This window comes from Gekko japonicus, unplaced genomic scaffold, assembly GCF_001447785.1.
Source record: "Gekko japonicus isolate JY-2015 unplaced genomic scaffold, Gekko_japonicus_V1.1 scaffold812, whole genome shotgun sequence".
In the NCBI taxonomy this organism is placed as follows: domain Eukaryota; kingdom Metazoa; phylum Chordata; class Lepidosauria; order Squamata; family Gekkonidae; genus Gekko; species Gekko japonicus.
Window position 1 is genome coordinate 638,699 of NW_015176474.1, and position 20,991 is coordinate 659,689.

At 43.0% G+C, this 20,991-nt stretch overlaps 1 protein-coding gene across 1 annotated transcript in view; it reads left to right on the forward strand.

Moving 5' to 3' along the window:
* Positions 1 to 20,991, forward strand: part of SLC22A23 (solute carrier family 22 member 23) — a 171,011-nt gene that overhangs the window by 124,109 nt on the left and 25,911 nt on the right. Inside the window, 2 exon segments of the mRNA XM_015427179.1 lie at positions 10,758 to 10,903; positions 10,905 to 10,927. Of these exon segments, the coding sequence (XP_015282665.1) occupies positions 10,758 to 10,903; positions 10,905 to 10,927 (169 nt within the window).

Sequence of the window (20,991 nt, forward strand, 5' to 3'; positions counted from 1 at the left end):
GGCCACGCCATTTGAGGGGAAAACAAAGAGTTTTCCCCTCAAATGGCGTGGCCCCGCCCCCAGCGTGCGACGTCACTTCCGGTGACGCGCACGCTGGGGCGGGGTTCCCCCCGGGCCCCGATTCCCTGGTGTCTGGGAACGGAGCCTCCGGGGCGGGGGATTTCCGCCCTACCGGGGGAGTTGGCAGCCCTACTGTGTGATCATGCCATGAAGGAGCTAGACATCCTTCTTTAAGTTTTTTCATCTTGTCATTTCCTGTCTTGTCATGTATGCCTTGAGCCTGTTGGTGAGCTGCTGCAGTCCTTGGTCTACCTGCATCTCTGGTTTTCACCTGGTTTCCTGATACAGTTCTGGGATGCAAAACAGCTCCTGTAGCAGGCCATCCACTTGCTGGAAGCCAGTATCCCACTTCCTTACTCTCTTCATTTTCTTCAGCCCAAGTGTTTGCCAGTAGTTCCTGTGGCATAAATGGTATTTCCCATTTATCTTCAATAACTTCACTCTTAGGCCAAACTCTTGTTCCTCCATTAGCAGCCTAACAACAATGACCCTGTGCTGCATAGTGTGCAGCTTTCTGATCATTCTGTTGACTTTCAGGCCCATTTAAGGGAATTTCAAATTCATGTTTGTCTTGTATAATCCTTCAAGTTCTCCATTAATGACATGAATAAACAGACATGCATTTTGCACTTTGTCAAATTGTGTTGTTTTGCCATTTGCTGACTGTCAAAATACAGCACCACTAGTATACCCAGTGTTCTTCCACCCATAATTGATAGGCTTAGGATAAGATTTCAGATATAAGCCCAGGGACAATGCAGTTACATTAATCAGTACTGGGGGAGAATACATGAAATAATCATCTCTTGCCTTTCTTCCTGCACTCACTTGGAATTGGTTTTGTGGCATCCAAATTTAATTGGTTGCGTGGCATCATCAAAAAGCCAGTTCAGGCTGAGGCAGGGAGAATGGCTCTCACTCCGAATGGTTGTGCGGAAGCATAGCCATGACGTGATCTCTGACTGGCTGGGGTCAAATTCCTAGTCAAGTGGAGAAGGAAGTAGCTTTTTTCCAATAATGCTAATGAGTGATCTGGCAGATAATACTAGCAATTATAAATTATATGTTTACCTCCATCTATGAGAGAGGTGACCACTAAAAGGACCAAGAAAGAAGTGTGCCCTCATCTTAAAGTGTGAGTTCTGTTTCCAGGTGGTCAGCCGTGTTAGTTTGAAGCAGTAGAACAAGTTTAGAGTCCAGCGGCATCTTTAAGACCAACAAAGGTTTATTCCAGGTATGAGCTTTCTTGTGCATGGACACTTTGTTAAATACATTGGAAAGGAAGCTACATTTCAAACTTATAGATACAGGCTGAACAGCAAATGAACATGTAACATGATGCAGATGCTTTAAGATATTCAAAGTGAAAATTAAATAACAAGCTAAGGTTATAAGGTAAAGGTAAAGGTTTCCCTTGCTTGAAAGCCAGTTGAATCTGACTCTAGGGATGCAGTGCTCATATCCGTTTCCAAGCCAAAGAGCCAGCACTGTCCAAAGACATTTCCGTGGTCATGTGGCCAGCATGACTAGACGCTGAGGCGCACGGAACACTGTTACCTTCCCACCGAAGTGGTACCTATTTATCTACTTGCAATTTCTTGCTTTCAAACTGCTAGGTTGGCAGGAGCTGGAACCAGAGATGGGAGCTCGCTCCGTCATGCGGCACTCAAGTCTCGAACTGCTGAGCTACAGACCTTCCGGTCTGCAGTTCAGTGTCTTAACCACTTGAGCCACCACAGCCCTAAGGTTATAAGGTCCCCCCTTAATTCAATCAAAACAACTGTTGACTTTATAACCTTAGCTTGTTATTTAGTTTTCACTTTGAATATCTTAAAGCATCTTCATCTTGTTATGTGTTAATATGCTGCCCAGCCTCTGTCTATAAGTTGGAAACCTTACCTACCATTCCAGTGTATTTGAAAAAGTGTGCCATGCACACGAAAGCTCATACCTTGAATAAACCTTTGTTGGTCTTAAACGTGCCACTGGACTCTAAATTTGTCCTACTGTGAGTTCTATTGTGCATCAAACTCTGCCAATAGGTACAATTTCATCTGTGAGCCACACTCCTGTTGTGCTAGAACAAATAAACAAATTTATGTCACTTGCTCAATAGTGTTGAGTTTATATTTGATGCATTTATTTTTGTCTTGTGGGGGAGACAGGATGGTTTTCTCGGCAGGCAAATATTATTTCTTGACTCTGCATTTATTTGTTTCAGACAATTCAGTAGGTTGTGCGTTGTTGCCTGTATGAGTCATATTTTCCACAAGTTCATTTATCTACTTTTGTAATAGACTGGACATGCATGCAGCACTTCCTTTTGGGCCTCTTCTGACAGCAGAGATGACACCACCATCCCTCCTAAATTCTCCCTAGGATAAACGTAGCTCGGCTGAATCATAGTGGCACTCACTGAAAGCAAGCAATGTTAAGAACTGTAATTGGAGGTTGTATGGAGGCCATTGTGGTATTTTTTCCCCCAGTAGAATCTGGGTGATATGATCGAGAGTAATTACATCTGTCCACAACCAGCTGCAAAGTAATAGAGGAAAACAATAGAATGGGAAGGACTAGAGATCTCTTCAAGAAAATTGGAGAAATCAAGGGAGCGTTCCATGCAAAGCTGGCCATGATAAAGGACAAAAACGGTAGGGACCTAACAGAAGCAGAAGAGATTAGGAAAAGATGGCAAGAATACACAGAAGAACTATACAAGAAAGACCTCAATGTCCTTGACAAACACGACGGTATAATCACTGACCTTGAGCCAGACATCCTGGAATGTGAAGTGAAATGGGCCTTAGAAAGCATTGCTAACAACAAAGCTAGTGGAGGTGATGGTATTCCAGCTGAACTATTCAAAGTCTTAGAAGATGATGCTGTTAAAGTGCTGCACTCCATTTGCCAGCAAATTTGGAAAACGCAACAGTGGCCACAGGATTGGAAAAGGTCAGTATACATTCCAATCCCAAAGAAGGGCAATGCCAAGGAATGTTCAAACTATCGCACAATTGCACTCATATCACACGCTAGCAAGGTCATGCTCAAGATCCTACAAGCTAGGCTTCAACAGTACATGGATAGAGAACTGCCAGAAGTACAAGCTGGGTTTCGAAGAGGTAGAGGAACGAGAGATCATATTGCCAACATTCGCTGGATTATGGAGAAAGCAAGAGAGTACCAGAAAAATATCTACTTCTGCTTCATTGACTATGCTAAAGCCTTTGACTGTGTGGATCACAACAAACTATGGCAGGTCCTTAAAGAGATGGGAGTACCAGACCACCTCACATGTCTCTTGAGAAACCTGTATAAGGGCCAAGAAGCGACAGTTAGAACCGGATACGGAACAACTGATTGGTTCAGCATAGGAAAAGGAGTACGACAAGGATGTATACTGTCACCTTGCTTATTTAATATATATGCAGAGTACATCATGCGAAATGCTGGCCTGGATGAATCACAAGCGGGAATTAAGATTGCTGGGGAAAAGATCAACAACCTCAGATATGCAGATGATACCACTCTAATGGCTGAAAGTGAAAAGGATCTAAAGAGCCTCTTGCTCAGAGTAAAAGAGGAGAGCGCAAAAGTGGGCTTGAAGCTCAACATCAAAAAAACTAAGATCATGGCATCCGGCCCCATCACTCCTTGGCAAATAGAAGGGGAAGTCGTGGAAGTAGTGACAGACTTCACGTTCCTGGGATCCCAGATCACCGCAGACTGTGACTGCAGCCATGAAATTAAAAGACGCCTGCTCCTTGGGAGGAAAGCGATGGCGAACCTAAACAGCATGATAAAAAGTAGAGACATCACCCTGCCAACAAAAGTCCGCATGGTCAAAGCAATGGTATTCCCAGTAGTCATGTATGGCTGCGAGAGCTGGACTATAAGGAAGGCCGAGCGCCGAAGAATAGATTCTTTTGAACTATGGTGCTGGAGAAGACTCTTGAGAGTCCCTTGGACTGCAAGAAGAACAAATCAGTCAATCCTCAAAGAAATCAACCCTGACTGTTCCCTGGAAGGCCAGATAATGAAACTGAAGCTCAAATACTTTGGCCACCAAATGAGAAGGGAGCACTCACTGGAGAAGACCCTGATGCTGGGAAAGATTGAAGGTCAAAGAAGACGGGGACGGCAAAGGATGAGATGGTTAGACAGTGTCATAGATGCAACAAACATGAAATTGAGCCAACTTCAGAGGACAGCGGAAGACAGGAAGGCCTGGCGTGATCTGGTCCACGGGGTCGCGAAGAGTCGGACTCAACTGTGCGACTGAACAACAACAGCAAACAAGCTTATAAAGTTAGTTACAGTTATACACTGTCATTTTTGTCACTTGGTTGTCCTTATTGCTTCAGGGTTCGCCCCCATGTGTTGTACTCTCTCTAGTAGTCCCAGAGGGAGCAAAACACATGTGGAAAGGGGGGGGGAACGGACCCAAAGGAATAGGGACAAACGAGTGACGAAAGTGACAGTGCGGAAGTGGCCAAAGAGAGAGTTTGTAGGAAGAAAAGCCCTTCCAATCAATCAATGCCAACACTAGTAGTTAAGCAAACAGAGTACGGTAGTCCTGACCAGAAGTCCTGGCATGATCTGGCCCATGGGGTCGTGAAGAGTCGGACTCGACTGGGCGACTGAACAACAACAACCAGCTGTGTAGTGCTCTGGTTTTATGGCTCTCTTATTAATAGGTTTTGCGACCTTCTGATTCTGTGATTTACAGCAACCCAGCCATTCACTGTGTCAAGGGGGGGAATGGGCACAGACAGCCAAGGACCTTGCTGAGAATACAGTACATAGGTATTTAGTTACTTTGATAGCCTATTAAGAGTTGGAAAATTGGTCAGTATTGCCCATTATGCCCACTTGTTATTCTACACAGAGAGTATGCCCAACAGATAACATGGTAAATTATTGTTCTATAGAAATTTCCCCCAAAAGAGTAGTTGTCTTTTACAGCTCTATCTAGATTAGGAGTGTCAAACATGCGGCCCGGGGGCCAGATCAGGCCTCCGGAGGGCTTCTATCAGGCCAGCACTGGAACTGGCCATCTCCTGCTTCCAGTTCTGTTGCTGCTGCTGCATCATAGCTTGCTTTGCCAGACTCTCTCAATCACTCAGCCATTTCATGTTTGCCCCTGGGTCCTAGACTCAGAACTCTGAGTATGAGATTTCTGTGGTGAATGTCGATAAATCAAAAGTAGGTTTGCAGCTTACCAGTACACACTTGAACAGCATACTCAAGATTGCAACAGCACAGACATGTTGATGAAGTAATTCAGAGCAAGAGGTTTCAGTTATCAGATACTGCTAAATAAACAATATTGCAAGAGTGCTAATGTTTTAAGCATGTTTTTATTTTAAGTAAAAAAATATTTGTGTTTGTGTCCTTTATAAAGTTTATATCTCTGCTACCTGGCATTACGTTTTATGACACACATGGCACGGCCCAACAAGGTCTCATTTATGTCAGATTCGGCCCTCATAACAAATGAGTTTGACACCCCTGATTTAGATGCTCTTGTTTCAAATACACTTATTTATTAAGAATATTTTTGGATAGTAACAGTAATATATTATAAAGGACATGAATAAAACAATGAAGGAAGAGCTAATAATAACAATAACCCGTGGAGTTCCAAAACAGGCATCTTTCCATCAGTGAGCATTTATGCGATAACATCATATAGAATTTGGGTGGTTAGACAAATATTTAAAGTAGTCTAGATTTTGACTGCTTAGTAAATCTGTATTTCGAAGCCCTTCTGTAGATTTGCTGCTTAAATTTTCCAATCAATAAAAAAAGAGGAGCTATCTGTTTCTGAAATTAGTTGTGTAAAATGGATCATTGGAAATTTTGAGGTGGGAGCAAACTTTGTCCAAGATTATAAGAACATAAGAAGAGCCCTGCTGGATCAGACCAATAGTCCATCTAGTCCAACATCCTGTCTCACACAGTGGCCAACCTGTTCCTCTGGAGGGCCAACAACATGGCATAAGAGGCCGAGGCCTTCCCCTGATGTTGCCTCCTGGCTCTGGGATTTAGAGGATTAGTGCCTGTGAATGTGGAGGCTCCCCTCAGTCATCATGGCTAGTAGTCATTGATAGACTTACTCTCCCTGACTCTATCAAATCCCCCTTTAATTCCTGTGGCCATCACTACATCCTCTGGCAGTGAATTCCGCATTTTAATCACTCTCTGCTTTAAGTAGTATTTCATTTTGTCTATTCTGAAACAACTGCCCATCAGCTTCATTGGATGCCCTCAAGTTCTAGTATTTTGGGAGAGGGAGAAAAATTTCTGCCCAGTAACCTTAATTTTTCCTCCAGGACCAGATGACTACATTTCCCAATGTCGTTGGTGCCAACATGCACCATGACTGCTGCTGACTACTCCCCAGAACTATCTATCAGCCTATGTAGACAGTGTGTGATGGCCACAACCTTTGCATCAGGCAGGCAAGTCACCATGCAGTCAAAACGCCTGTCACAGACCCCTCTCTATATATTCCTAATAACTGAATCACCTGCTACCAGAAGCACATCTCCCCCCCAGCACCCCAGGGGTATCCTTGGTATGAGAGGATACTGGTCCATTGCCCAAGGAAGGGGTCCCTTCTAAGAGATCACATCCCTCCTCCTCAGACTGATGCCCTCCAACCTCGAGACTCTCACTCTCCAAAACAACAGAAGAGCTATCAGCACATGAGTGGGATTATTCTGGTAAATCCCTGAGGGTCCCTTCCTCAAACCTCTCTCTCTGCCTCGGCTTCTCCTGGTAGGCAACTCCAGCCTCAAGAGAATGAACCTGCTCCCTGAGAGCCACAAACTCCACGCAGCAAGCACACACCCATGATTTCCACCCAGTGGACATGAGGCACTCTCTGCAAAACACTGGAGAGCCCCCACTCCCCCACTGGCTTTTTACGTTCATAATTGGTTAGTCGTTTGAAGGTATCTAAAGTGATGCAGGGTCCCCAGGCCTAATCCTGTCAGCAAGCGGCCAAATGTTTATTCTTGTCTGTATAATCCTCTATACGCTGTTTCCCCCCCCCCCATACATGCGCTCAGGCCGTCATGCGCACATTTCCCCTGTTGCTCTGCATTCCTTTCAGTATACGCCAGCCATGCTTTGATGTAACGTTATCTAGCCAAGGCCACAGGTGGAAGAGCAAGTGAGCTTTGCTTTGTCTGTAATTAGTAGAGACTGTGTGAATCGCATGATTATTTATAATAAAGTAGCAGTTGCTTTCCCAAGGTTCGGGCGCGCAAGAAACCATTTGGGCGTGCAGGGGAACCATGTTTATTGGCTGTAATGATTATGAACTTGCTTTAACCTTTCCGACTCTCTGAGTAATCATTATTCTGAACAGTGGCTCTGTTCAAGTGCTTCATGGCTTCAATAAAGTAAAACCTTCTTGCAAGTGTGTACTACATTGTTTGCTGTGGGGACCTGACAAATCCCCAGTCTCAGAGCCACAGGTTAAGAGCCCTTTGACTCTCACCCTTCTGCTCAAACCTCTGCCAAGAAGGAGCCTTACAGTTCAGAGTCCCACAGACCCCGCCTCCCACCAGCAACAGCAGAGGGTGGGGCCTGCAGTCAGCCTCAGGCAAACAGACCTTCTCAGTCAACAAGAGCAAGCGATCCCAAATCTTTAAGATACCATTTTTTAAAAAATTAAAGGTATTTTTTAATCTCTTTCTGAAATATTGCAATTAGGAATTTAGCTGACACCAAAAGCAATGAAATAAGCAACAAAATCTTATTTTGGGTATTATTTTACGATTAAATGTCCCCCCTAAAAAAACCTATAATTTTTAATGGGATCTTATATCCTGCAGTGTTTTGAATCTAAATTAATACTTTCCCCCAGAACGGGGGGCAATGCTTCCAACACTGTAAAAAGGACCTGGCACCACCACAGTGTTTCCCACACAAGTTGGAGCACTCAGGCTAAGGCAGGACTGACTGACATTCAGGTATTCAGACAAAATGTGGACTACCGGAGTTCGTAATCACTTTTCTACTTATTAGGGATAGAACACTTGAAATCCAAACAGTAGATAAAAATGAGGAATAAAGATAGCCATGTGTTAATAGCCTCCCCTTTTCCATTAACTTTACATCCCATGACATCCCAGTTTCACACTCTCTGTGTCACTCACACGGGGATACCAGGAAGCTGAAGAACAACAAGGAGGAATGTTGGAGGACAGGAGCTGTGTATGTCAGATGGAAAGTCACTCCAATGATTCATCTTTTTCTATAAAACTAATCTTGCTTTGTTTTGTTCTTGTATCCAGTTACTCTGGTTTTTAAAAAAGCTATCACAGATTAACTATCAGTTGGGTGTCATGGCACTTGTTGATTTAAACTCTTTAAACTTTGCAGACAGGAAAAGAAAAGTAAATCTTTAAGAACTTTTTTATTTAAATTTTTTTCATTTCATTCTTGGTTTGGGTTGGTAAAGACAATTACATCCCTTATTCACGATACAGGTTATTACAGTATTGCATGAGATTAAGAATTTCAACAGGTTTTGTCAACAGGTAGCAAGAAGAGGCTAACATACATTATAACATTTATATCACAGAGTTGAAGTATTTTATATAAGTTGTATGAAGATTAAAATACTATATATTTTTTTCAGAGTATGTGTCAAATCTCTAAATCAGCAACTGATAAAAGAGAATCCATTTTCTATACAGTTGTTTATTTAAGAATAATTTTGTGTGGCTTTAATTTCTCTAAATATTTTGTGCGCTATTAAAATTTCCCAAATCAATCAACATCTTATCATCATCTATACCAAGGATTTATGGCAAGTGTAAAATCTAAGTGAACTAAAATGCATATCTTTATTCATTACATTGAAACCCCACCTTTCTTCCTTTACAAAACTCCAAGGGGTGTAAAATAAGATTCCCACTGGCATTGGCTTAGCTACAGCAAGGTTACTGCACTGGATCCCTTCAGACCATACCCTGGGCTGAGATACAATATTATGAAATTGTAAGAAACAATGACACAGGCATGTTTTTAAGATTGGAGTCATGTCTTCCAGTTCCCGGAACGCAAGGATTAGTCATATGTATGATGTTTGACCAATTCAGTTTCAGCTTTTGTTTTGGAATATGGATTCTCAGAAGCAAGGAGAGAAGAAAAGTATAAAAATGAAAATGCGTTAAAAGTTATTTCTTTGCATGTATTAGTTTTACTGGCATTTGTTTTATTTACTTTCTGTCATAGCAGGTGAAAAAACTCCATACTATAGTGTGTTGTGACGGAGAAATTTGGGTTCAGCTGAAGGGGTCCAAATAAATAAAACTATGTTCAGTAGAAGCAAAGTCTTCATTCAGTTGACCATGGTCAAGGAAAGTATCCGCACAAAAGTTCAAGACACTGACAACTTTACAGACAAAAGCATAAGCGTAGGCAAATTGACATCAGGATCTTGCACAACTGTTACACCAATTACACAATGACAACTCAATACAACACCAAGTCTAAACCAATAGAAAAGCAATCTATACTTCCTTCTTAACATGCTTTTAAGAGTACTACTACCTTATCTATGGTACACTACAAGCACAACACGAACAGCAGACTACTGTAATTTAAGAAAACAGGATCTGTGTTAAAGGTTAGTTTTCCCCATGAGGCGAGGAATGCAGAGTTTTGGAGACTTCAGCTGAAAACACAGATAGCAGTGCTGGCTCAGCACTAACATTCCCCTTAGTTCTTTGCTTGGGCTTCACAGACATGGCTACACTCTGGCTCATTCACATTTCACCTTTTTGCCCTTCAGCTGGTAAAGATTTTTGTGCCATAAGAGACATTTCATAGCTATCAGACTGTATTTTCATAATCTCTAAAAATCTAACTCCTGGAATGCAAGAAATATTATTTTATATTTATTTATATGTCTATTTTTTTGCATTTGTGTGTGTGTGCAAGTGCGCCTGTGCCTGGAAGTCATGGCGACCTCTGGCGACTCTTGCTGGGGCATGGAAGACACTTCAGAGAAGTGGCTTGATAGCCTGCCTTTGCCTCCTGGCCCTGGTATTCTTTGGAGATCTCCCAGCCAAATACTTGCCAGGGTTGGCCCTGCTTAGCTTCCAAGATCTGATGAGATTGGGTTTGCCTGGGCTATCCAGGTCAGGGCATATTTCTTTTATATTTATGTTTTAGGTTATATCTTGCCGTTCTAGCATAGAACTAAAGACACTGTATATGGGGTACCGAGGAGAGGGGTGGGTCTCCCATTCAGGCGTTGACCACTTTCAGCAAGGTTCTTAGATCATGTACCAGACAGAAACCCCCAGATAAAATTGGGATTCTTTTAATAAGGGGATTTTGAGGAATTCAGGCAACTGGAATGGCTAGATACTCACAAAATACAGAGGTTTTTGAATCATTTGTTTTGAAAAATGGATGGAAATATAAAGCTGGGTGCTAAAAACTCCCACTTACCCCATGCTATGATAGAATCATTCTGTAATCTGCAAAGCATTGAATAATGAGGAATCTCTGTTAAAAATAAAATAACTGAGCTGTGTAGACTCTTTCTCCCTCAATAATCATTTCAGGATTTGTAACTGTGATTTTATAAGTATATAACGGTTCCAAAAAATAACAGACTTCTTTCTCCCCCTCTCCCATCATAACCTTATTTCTCAATTTTTTCCCAGGGATCGAGCTGTGTCCTCCTGGTCACCGTTTCATGATCACCATGGTGGCAAGCTTTGTTGCAATGGCAGGGCAGTTCCTCATGCCAGGTTTGGCTGCCCTCTGCAGGGACTGGCAAATTCTCCAAGCAGTCATCATCTGCCCTTATCCTGCTGATGTTACTTTACTGGTTGTAAGTATCTGCAGTTTGCTGTTTTCAGATGAGCTCACTAATTAGCCGGAATACTTGGGTTCCCAATGCTATGTTTCCCTTGTACCTGAATTGCAGAAGTTGCTGGCATTTATACAAAAGAATCAATGGACAAGAGAGAATGCTTAACCCTTCCTTTCCATCCACTGATTCTCTCCTGCCATTCCCACCTGGTCCAGCAGTTTTTTAAATTATTTTTTTCCCTCCATTATAGTGTTTCTTTCCCGTTTTCAAGGTAGGCTGGGGGGAAAGTAACATACAGTGCTCTCCTAAGCAGAGGCATACCTTTGTGGCGTCTGTGAATGTAGAAGGATGTAACTCTGTTTAGTATTATTTCGGACCAAGTTGTCAAGTAATTGTCCTTTAATGGTGTACCATTTTGTCCCATAAGAAATATTCCTAGATATTTGACTGGGTTGTTTGTTACATCACATCCTGAAATTTTCTTAAAATTGTTGTGTTATCTACGAGCGGCTTAGCATCTCCTCTTGCTAGCTCTCTCCCCCCCCCCCCCCCCCATTTGGGGGGGTTATGTTTCTTTTACTTTATCATTTGCTTATGCCAGGATTCTTTCAGGCTTTCTTCTGAGCCCAACAGCAAAGCTAGTCTGGGGGGGAAAGGAGAGGGAGAAAGGCAATGTGTTTTCTGATCTCTGGTTTGGTCGTGCCAGCAGCACATGACTGGGCAAGTACTACGCAGAACCAGAGATCATGGAACTGCTACTTGCAGAAATGGAAATCCTCATGGTCTGCTGAAGTATGTTTTAGGCTGCTATTCCATGCACACTCACCACCTATTGATTTCAGGGATTTTCATGAAGCTTACTGTCAAGTGAAGTGTAAATAGGATCCACAACCTTAAATTCCAATTACTCAGCAGTAGATCATCTCCATTTGAATGGGACCGTCTCTCAAACAAACATACATGGCATTGTAGCCTCAAACATTTTAAAATCTCTCAACAACATGCAGTAATATTGAGTCTAAGAATTTCTCTGCACCAACAGTTAAGAAACTGACTACAGAACTTCAGATTAATATTTCATAACCTCAGACCTAAGAAGTGCTGACCCCTAAGAAGTGCTGTCTCAGACTCCTTGCCAACTACAGACTATAGGCTCTGGACTGGTTTTTTATTGGCATACCCAGTCAAAGCAAATGCTGACAATCAGTTTGTGGAAGATAAATCAAGTAACAAGGACAAATTTGTCTCTTTAGAGTACTTAATATATAGCTACAAGGAAGACAGTCCACCTGTGTAGAAAGTCTCAATCACAATGTTTTCATGAACATTCTGAATGTTACTGGGAAAAATGTTTGAAACGGGGTTCTGTAAAAAGAAAATATTTACAAACCAACCACTTTTGTTGAGATTTTTAGATGTGAAATAATGTCCACAGCTTCCAAAGGCATTTGAAAGACTGGAGTAATTACACACACCCCGTCTACTAAGTAATGCTCCCCAGTCTGGCTCCTTTTGATTTGCTAGTGCACCATCTAAAATTATTTTACAGTTTTTCTGAACATATGACGATCACTTGGGATTTCTGCTGCTCTCAACCACACAGAAAGAGATGGGTGAGGGATTGGATCAACAATTCCCTTTCATTTCTTTGAGAGAGATTATTGTTGCTTCTGTGAAAGCAAAGTCACAAGATGATATATATATATAAAAAGAAAGCTGGGATTCTGGGCTGAACAGGTATTGGGTGGCATGCCTGGATTCTGAACAAAACCTGGCCGTGTAGCTGCTATCCCAGCTGCAGGTTTGCTGAGGAAAAGGGAAACAAGAGATTAGGAAGGCATTCACGCAATAGAATTAAAACACTGGAAGAAAACATGGAAAACAATAAAATATATGAGAGCAACACCATATAAAGAAAACATATACAAAATGTACTATAGGTGGCATTGGACTCCTGAGAAAATTGCTAAGTGTTTTCCCAGAACATCTAACATATGCTGGAGATGTGGGGAAAATATAGGCTCATATCTCCACATTTGGTGGAGATGTAATGAAATTCAGATATTCTGGAATTTTTTTATAAAATTCTATTAGAAAAATTAAAAATCAATCTCCCGTTAACACCAGAAACATACCTACTGAACATGTTGCCAGACACAATAAAAGACCACAACCGGATAACTTGTTACATCTTAACAGCAGCTAGAATATTAATAGCAAAGCGCTGGAAAACGAAAGGGATACCGTCGATAAAGGAACTTAAAATCCTAGAAATAGCCTCTCGCCTCTGCACCTCATCTTCTACCAGGCATGGAGGAGCCCAGCTCGCCCAGGCTTCTTGCCTCCTGCTGCCTTGGCCCTCTGGTGCACGGGTGAGTCCCCAAAGTTTGACTCTTCCTCTACAAGTCTCTAGCGCTGGAGGTATTCGCCTCCTTCCCTCCTGCCTGCTATGGCTGCATAATTGTGAGAGATTTCTTAACATAGTGTTCCTGCCAGGGAAGCTGGGGACCCTGCCCATGAGTCTCCATTTCATCCTCACAACAACCCTGTGGGGTAGGTTAGGGAGAGAAGGGGAGATTTTGCCCAAGGTCACTCAGCCAGCAGAGTGAGAATACAAACCTGGGTCTCCCCACATCAATCTGCAACTCTGACCACTGTGCAGTGCTGCCTCTACTGATCTGTAATGTTCCAGAAGTGTTGTAATGTAATACTCAGTTTCTCAAACGAGTGTATGCCTGTCTGTTGGTCCACTTAGGAGTCTTTATCCTGGTTGTGTGGTGGGCTAGTTGTGGCAAATGGTAGGGAAGCTCAGTATTTCTGTATACAGTTGTAGGGGCTTTATTGCAATGTGGTATGGCCTGATATTATGTTCTTATTCCAGTGTGGGGTGTGTGGGGGGCAATGGAAGCTGAGTGATAGGGTCTCTCCAAGTGATTACCAGAAGTGAGATGTGTCCTGGTTTTGTGTCTTACAGATAATCTTACAAATAGTCCTTTGCATTTATATCATGCTTTCAACTTTAAAAGGATCATAATGCTGATTGTGTGAACTTAGGCCAATCACAAGAGGTAGAGCAGGAAGGGTTGCATCAGTGCATAGTTCATGTGGCCCTTTCTTACACACTCTGGGAAACGCTGATCACCACTTTGGGGCCAGGAAGCAATTTTTCTCCAGGCCAGTTTGGCCCCCAGTGATCCTGGAGGGTTTTTTATCATATTTTGGGCATGGAACAGGGGTCACTGGGGTGTGCGGGGGGTATTGGTGAATTCTCTGCATTGTGCAGGGGGTTGGACTAGATGACCCTGGAGGGTCCTTCCCACTATGAGTCTATGATTCTATAATTCACCCAGGCTGGCTGTGGGCACGCCAGCACCTTTGTCAGGCAGAAGCGCCTGAGATCCTCCCCTTTTCCTTCACCCGACTTGGAGGCGAAGGGAAGGGAGAGGGGGGAAAGAATGGATCCCAGGTGCTTCTGCCTGTCAGAGAGGCTGGTGCACACTTCCAGTGATGTCAGGGGGTGTGGCATATGCTAATAAGTTATGCTAATGAGCTCCTGCAGCTCTTTTTCCTATGAAATGACCCCTGGTGGGCAGTAAATTAACATACAGAATAATGAAGGTGCTTTTAACAGATTAAAAGAATAATAAGCTTAGTATATATGGCTATCATCTGTTTGGGTTCAGCTGTGGGGGGACAAACATAGCATAGGTAATAAATAAGTCAGAACTGGAGATTGAGGTATCCCTAACTGTGGAATGGTGAGAGTCTGTCTCCTTTCAAGCATGGAGGTGACCTTTCAGCATCTTTTTCTTTGAAGGGAGGCAAGTGGCTGTGTACAGTTATTTTCCTTGTCCCCAAACTAGAGAAATTCATTTAAATCTACCATTCCAAATTACATTATGTACTTAATTACATTCTTAGTCTTGATTACATCACCTGGATCTATCACTAAATCTAGTTATACCATATTTAAATCCATTTAGTAATTTCTCCAGAGATAATAAATGATCAATTCTGTGTGCAAGTGTTAAGAGCAGAAATGGAAGATTGCACCTTGTCTCAGCAATCTGATATTGGAATTATAGCTTTGTTAGCATGCAACACATTTCAACTTCTTATAAGAGAACCTTGAACTGCCAGGGGAAAAGAATGTAAGGGAATCTGCACACAAAAGCTCATACTCAGAATTAAACTTTGTTGGTTTTAAAGGTGCCACTGGACTCATATTTTGTTTATACCAGTTCTAATTTCCATTGTATCTGATCCACTGCAACATATATTTTAAGTGGCTAGAAGGACAGAACAACAAAATATTAGGAAAACTCACAACTTTATTTTTCCTAAGGTTTCTGCACAGTGGATAAAGCTATTCTGTCTTTGTAATTACTCCACTGACTGACCTGGATAACCCAAGATAGCTGGATATTGTCAAATCTAAGAAGCTAAGCAGGGTCAACCCTGGCTAGTACATGGACGGGAAATTTCCAAGGAATACCAGGGTCATAATGCAGAGACAGGCAATGGCAAACTACCTCTGAATGTCTCTTGCCTTGTAAGCCCTACAGGGTCGTCGTAAGTCAGCTGTGACTTGATGGCAAAAACAACAACAAAATTACTCCATTAAAAGATTTTGACAACTCTTGAGAAAGGTATCTAGATAACAGCATGATCCAGGACAAATAAAAAATCCAGCAAGTACTTTTCAGCTTAATAACAGGAATCTTCCCAAGCCAAGAACTGTGAAATGTTTCCTGCTTCTTAAGATTTAATTTAATAGATCTGTAAAAGGGATTTTATTGGCCTTGTAAAGTTCTTATACATTCTCTGCTAAATTAATCCCTAAATACCACACTGTTTTTACAGACTATACCAGCTGATATTATGTGCTTATCATGGGTTTTGCCTTATCTGAAAAATTCACGTTCAGTGACTTGTTTTTTTTGCTATATTAATTTCATAGCCAGAAAGGGCTCCACATTCCTGAATTAACTCAACTACAGCATGAAATAGATACCACAGGACAATTCAATGTCAAGACAATGTCACCTGTGTAGAGTGTGATTTTAAAATTACTTGCACCCACTGATAGTCCTGACTCCTGATTGCCAGGGGTTTAATAACAATAGCAAACATTGGAAGCAGATAGTTAACCCTGTCTTGTTCTTGGCTGCATAGATAGGTGTGGGTTAACTGTGGCATCACATGCATTCATACAACATCCTCTAGGACGCTGTCTATCAAATCTGCCCAAAAAGGAGAACAGAATGACTTTCTTTCGACGTTGACTTGCATAGCAGAAACCCAAAACACAATTTTAGCTTATTTCAGGACTTTTTTGTTTTGTTTTCTCCAAGCAGTGAAGAACAGAAAGTCTAATGCCATTATAGAAATGAATGCCATGAGTAAATATATTTTATATAGTCGTGATGACTAAGCCAGGGTCAACTCTGGCAAGTACTTGGATGGGAGACCTCCTTGAAATACCAGCGGTCGGGAGGACAGGGCAGGCTTTATTCAGCCACCTCTCTGAATATCCTTCAGGCCCCCAGTGGGGGTTAGTCACCAGAGGTCGCCATGACTTCCAGGTGCACACGCACATAAAAAAATACAACCCCCCCAAAAAATAGCGCTTTATAAAATCCTTGTAGGAGAGAGCAGATAGTGCTTTCTCTCTCTATCTGTACTAATAATAATAATAATCTTTCAATTTATTAATCGCTCAATCCTGCAGAGCTTGCTGGCTCTGAGCGATTTACAGTTACTCATTCACGCGGGACTAACAATGATTTATGGGGGTAAGGGAGGACAACATATATCTTTTAAATCACACACATTCACAGTCGGCAAGAGTTTGTTCAGCTGCAGGGTCAGACGTGTTCCATCGGCTAGATGACGTCAGCTTCTCCAGGTCTTGCAGCACCGCACTGCCACCGCCTGGCCGGAATAGCCCATTACAGGCTTCTCGGAGTCAAAGAGATTTTTTCTTAGGCTTTCAATCTTGCGAGCTGAGCATTCCGGTCGCCGGCTAACACCTCCCCCACCGGGGGGGGTTGGTGTGCCCACCCTCTCTAAGGAGTGGTACCCATTTTATCTACTCGCCGAAGCTTTCGAACCGCTGGGTGGACGGCGAGCTAGGGACAAGGCTGGTAGCTCACACCAACACGGGTCTAGAACTGACAGCCGTACTGTTCAGCTCAGATGTTACTAACCAGAGGATAAATCCTCTGTGCCACCGCTCCCCATTCCCTACTAGAACCCAGGAACACCCAGTGACAAAAACAGGGGAAGCAAAAGATGGCCACAATCTTAGATATCTTTGAAAACAGTTAGACAAAACCTTTGTTAGATCTTTCCTCCATGGATAGGTCCAGTGGTTTATTGAAGATGACAGCTCAACAGAGGGTGACTGCTGCCTCCATGTAGGGCTCTGGGGGAGTACAAAAGGAGCAAAATGTCCTGGGGCCTCCCACAAGGCTGAGGGTTCATATTGCCACCGATCAAGATGGGCAGCCATGTTAGTCTGTCTGTAGCAGTAGAAAAGAGCAAGAGTCCAGTAGCACCTTAAAGACTAACAAAATATGTGGCAGGGGATGAACTTTCATGAAGAAGTGAGCAGTGACTGTCAGAAGCTCCTATCCTGCCACGTATTTTGTTAGTCTTTAAGGTGCTACTGGACTCTTGCTCTTTTCTACTGCTACAGGTTAGCAGACAAACAAGGTTGCATCTGCCTGACCTTTGTCCTTCTGCCAACAGTTTACAGAGTTGAATGAGAAAGCCTATTTGCCTGTCTAATGAATAGGCTTTCACAGTTGTTAATGAGTTTATCATCATTAAATATTACATGTTAAATTATATAATGCAATTATTATATACATGAACTCAAATATGTAGGTGTGTACTCAAATATCTACTGATAGCATTTGGGGCAGTGCAAGAGGAGTGCTTCAAGACCAAGAGTACAATCCTAAACACAGTCTATTGGGCATAAGTCTCATTTAATAGACATGGGCCGGATATCGCGGGGGGGGGAGGCATGGCTGTTTGCCCCGGAGCGAACTACCGCGCAGCAGCCGGATCAAAAGTCCCGCCCGACGTCCTGCCGACGTCCCGTGGTTGGGGGAGGTGCCGATCATACCTCACTCCTGCGGCACAGCAAACAAGCAGCACCGTGGGGGTTGTGTTGTTGTTTTTAACCCAAGTGTTTGCATGCGCCGTTGGGTGCTTGTGCGCACCCATGGAGACTTGACCCCAAAAAACTTTTTGCGACGGGACATGGGCGGGCGCCGGATGCCACGAGCTAACACCGGAAACGTGATCTGACGCCCGCCCTTGCCCCGTGGTTTCCGGGAACTAGTACCTCGGAGGTACTCGTTTTTTACCCCGCATCTTCGGATTGAAGCCTCGGGTGAGCCACGGGAGCTCTATGCTTCCCAGATGTGGCGGTGAGATCGCGCCCGGAAAATCCGCCTATCTTCCGTCTCTCTAGCGTGCCTAATGCTCCCTGTGACCAGGGCCTAAGTAGGATTTTTAGTGGATCTACTTAGGATTTTCTCCATTTCGCCCCAGTCCCTTCGTTACACACACAAATACCCACAAAAAACAAAACAAAAAGAAATGAAGCTTCAAACTGAGCAGCATGGGAAAATCCCATGAAGAAACAACTTTTAAAGAGGCCTTTTTTCATCTTTTTCTGGGTCTTCTGGGGGATGCACAAGCTACTCCGCAGCAACCTGAGAGCTGCTAGTAGCTCACAAGCTACCTTTTGGAGACTGCTGAGTTGGATTTGATTTTTCCTTCTCTTCGTATGTGAGAACTACTATATTTGTGAGCCAGGTAAATGAAGGAGACAAGAAAACCATTAATTTGTAGATTGGTCTCTCACCTCTGCCCTTCTTCTCCAGTGGTTTGCTGGGAAGCAGAAACAGAACCCTTGTGGCATGTTATACACTAACGATTTTTTATTCCATTTCTCCTCTGTAAAAGTAGGTTCTAGACTGTGAAAACTTATGCTGAAACATTGTTAGTCTTTCAGGTGCCAAAAATACATGTTTTGTTTTACTACACCATGCCAACTAAAAAGGCATGAAAACAAAATCAAGGTAGTTTTAGTCTGATAGAAATTAGTTTTTCTAAAATGTAGTTATTGAACTATCATACTTAATTGCAAAACTTGTATTCAAATTAGGTTGCATTGCTTTTTCCTGAAGACAGAGCCATGGCAGCATCTGAAAGCGAGTCAGTTTAGTGCAGTGGTTAAGTGCGCAGAGTCTAATCTGGGAGAACTGGGTTTGATTCCCCACTCCTTCATTTGCAGCTGCTGGATGACCTTGGGCAAGCCATAATTCTGACAAGAGCTATCCTTTAAAAAGCAGTTCTGGAAAGAGCTCTCTCAGCCCCACCTACCTCACAGGGTGTGGGGAGGGGAAGGGAAAGGAGCTTGTAAACTGCTCTGAGACTCCGAATGAAGGGCGGGGTATAAATCCAATCTCTTCTTCTCCTTCTCCTTCTCTCTTCCCTGGATCTCTCAGCCATTTTACACTACATACTCTTTCATTTTCTTTCTCCCAATGCTTAAGGCACTCCTCTCTTCTCTGTTTGCTTTATATTGTCTTCTCTTAGTCCTACTGATGACAAGGTTTTTAATTGTCATGGATACCCCCAAAGCCTCTTAAGAATTGTGATTGGGAGGAGGTTAAAGAGTCTATGATTTTCTTTTGTTAGTTTTTTCCTGAAAAATCATAATGGATTATCAGTTTCTCTTATGCAGGGTTTCCATTTGCATTCCTCCATATCCATTATACAATAAATAAAGCCCATACCATTCAGTGCTGAAATACTTCATGAGGTTTAAATAAGACCGGCTGTCCTGCTGTAGATTTGTGTATCCAGGTGGACCAGACTACATTCCTTTTTTGAGAAACCTGTTTGCTTGATTAGTGCATTCATCCCCTGCTAGGAATCTGGCATTTTTGGCTGTTGCTCTAACGTGTTGGAACAGCTTGCATGAGGATCCCTGCCAGGGTCCTTCCTTAATGGCTTTTAGGAGGGTCTGTAAGACCTTGTGTAGTGTAATATCCATATACTGTGTACCATACTCTGTTTGCTTAACTACTAGTGTTGGCATTGATTGATTGGAAGGGCTTTTCTTCCTATGAACTCTCTCTCTCTGGCCACTTCCGCACTGTCACTTTCATCACTCGTTTGTCCCTATTCCTTTGGGTTCCCCCCCCCCTTTCCGCATGTGTTTTGCTGCCTCTAGGACTACTAGAGAGAGTACAACACATGGGGGGGAACCCTGAAGCAATAAGGACAAACAAGTGACAAAAATGACAGTGTATAACTGTAACTAACTTTATAAGCTTGTTTGTTTGTTGTTGTTGTTGTTGTTGTTCAGTCGCACAGTCGAGTCCGACTCTTCGCGACCCCATGGACCAGATCACGCCAGGCCTTCCTGTCTTCTGCCGTCCTCTGAAGTTGGCTCAACTTCATGTTCGTTGCATCTATGACACTGTCTAACCATCTCATCCTTTGCCGTCCCCGTCTTCTTTGACCTTCAATCTTTCCAAGCATCAGGGTCTTCTCCAGTGAGTGCTCCCTTCTCATTTGGTGGCCAAAGTATTTGAGCTTCAGTTTCATTATCTGGCCTTCCAGGGAACAGTCAGGGTTGATTTCTTTGAGGATTGACTGATTTGTTCTTCTTGCAGTCCAAGGGACTCTCAAGAGTCTCCTCCAGCACCATAGTTCAAAAGAATCTATTCTTCGGCGCTCGGCCTTCCTTATAGTCCAACTCTCACAGCCATACATGACTACTGGGAATACCATTGCTTTGACCATGCGGACTTTTGTTGGCAGGGTGATGTCTCTACTTTTTATCATGCTGTTTAGGTTCGCCATCGCTTTCCTCCCAAGGAGCAGGCGTCTTTTAATTTCATGGCTGCAGTCACAGTCTGCGGTGATTTGATGACTAGGGAGCCATGTACCTGATGTTATCTGCAGGTCGTCTTGAAGAAACAGGCTCTGAAGAACTGCTCTTCCAAAAGCAGCATCAGTTTTAGCACAGTGCATCACCACCAGGAACTTCT